The 1453-nt window shown below is 44.7% G+C and overlaps 1 protein-coding gene across 1 annotated transcript; it reads right to left on the minus strand.

The window, feature by feature from the left end:
• Positions 1-928: 928 nt before the first annotated feature.
• PENARI_c253G04093 (uncharacterized protein) lies at positions 929-1203 on the minus strand (the record flags this gene model as incomplete). The annotated part of the gene is made up of 2 exons (XM_022638221.1): positions 929-957; positions 1011-1203. 2 exons carry the CDS (start codon positions 1201-1203, stop codon positions 929-931), a joined length of 222 nt encoding a protein of 73 aa, XP_022481923.1.
• Between the last annotated feature and the right edge of the window lie 250 nt (positions 1204-1453).

Here is a 1453-nt window from a genome sequence, read left to right on the forward strand (position 1 = left end):
CTTGCTTGATAGAATGGGAAGAGCCTACACATCAGGATTTAAGACCTGGGTTTGATCCTGCGAGTTTGAATACCAGACTCACTATGTTTTCAGAGCGGATTGGTATACTGGTGAGTAAACGCTCAATAGTGGACGGCTTAACGATTAGTCACTGGAGTTCACGATGCCTCCCGGAGGTGAAAATCATCCCATATATCATAAATTTCAGGTCATTAATAGCTACTCGGGTCTTGAAGAATCTTTTGGATCCACTCAATTTAGTGGTTTCCCGTGTTTGGTGCTGACACCATTTTTATGGGGAGCATCATAAAAGTAAACCGTTGACACACTTTCTAGAATCTTGTATTCCTCACCATCATCGTGTACCATTTCCATCAGCACTGCAGAGAACACATCGCCTGTCTCTACCTCTCCGGAAAGGTCCCACTGTGGCCTCACCTAACAGACAATTGGTACGTATCAGTCTGGAGAACACTGTGGATCGAAATCGTGTCGCGGTTGCTCTAGCTGTCAAGATGTGTCGACAAACCAACATAGGCCAGTCTTATCATCAATCCTCTGATTCGAATTACCCACAATCTGTAGATTATAAGCAAACGGAGATAAGCTTAGGTCAAACCGCATGGTGATCACTCAACCGAAATCCTTCATTGCTGTTGGGGGGGGGGCTGGGGGCTCTACATTTCGTTGATCCTCCACCGCTTACGTGTTGACTACTCTATTTCCGAAGAACAGGAGAGTGTAAATAGACAGAAGCAAAAGGTGTTTTTATCAAATCAGCATACTTGTTGGAGTAGGAAGCGAATGGCACGGGATGCTTGATGATTCTCTTTTCTTTGCTGTTTGATCATACCGCGCTGCCGTTTGTAGGTCTTTTCAAAATACTGTATGGCGGCTCCATCGTTCACTATAGTCTATGTTCAAGTGCTCATGTCCAATATAGTGGGAACCGGTACTCTGCAAAAAGTTAGTTTCCCAATGTTGCGTTACTAACAGTTTAGAACCCTTACCGGTCCATCTCTCGAGGTCATTCATAGCATCAGCATAGAGACTGTAAACAGTTTGCCTTTTCTCTTCCATCTCTTTGGCCGTTAAAAGCCCCTTCTTGACTTGGCGTCGGAAGCCTTTAGCCTGGCACGAAACATCTTTGTAATGCGCGATCTTAAGATCAAAGGCGTGAGACGACATCTGAACGCGGGACATCATCATCGCCTTCGTCATACGATAATCTTCTCTCCACCTTTTCAAAAAGAATTGTGATTCAAAGGCCAAGCAATAGTCCTCCGCACGTTTCCAATCTGATTGCTGTTAGCAAGGCGTATTCATTCCACAGGGACATACGAACCATGTCTAGCCCGAGGTGAGAGATCTTTGCAATGCATTATTATAAAGTGATGTGAAGGCAGCCAATTCTAGTGTGGTTTTCTGTTTTTTCCGCTGGGAGTGGATTCAA

This window comes from Penicillium arizonense (assembly GCF_001773325.1).
Source record: "Penicillium arizonense strain CBS 141311 chromosome Unknown PENARI_contig253, whole genome shotgun sequence".
Taxonomy (NCBI): Eukaryota; Fungi; Ascomycota; class Eurotiomycetes; order Eurotiales; family Aspergillaceae; genus Penicillium; species Penicillium arizonense.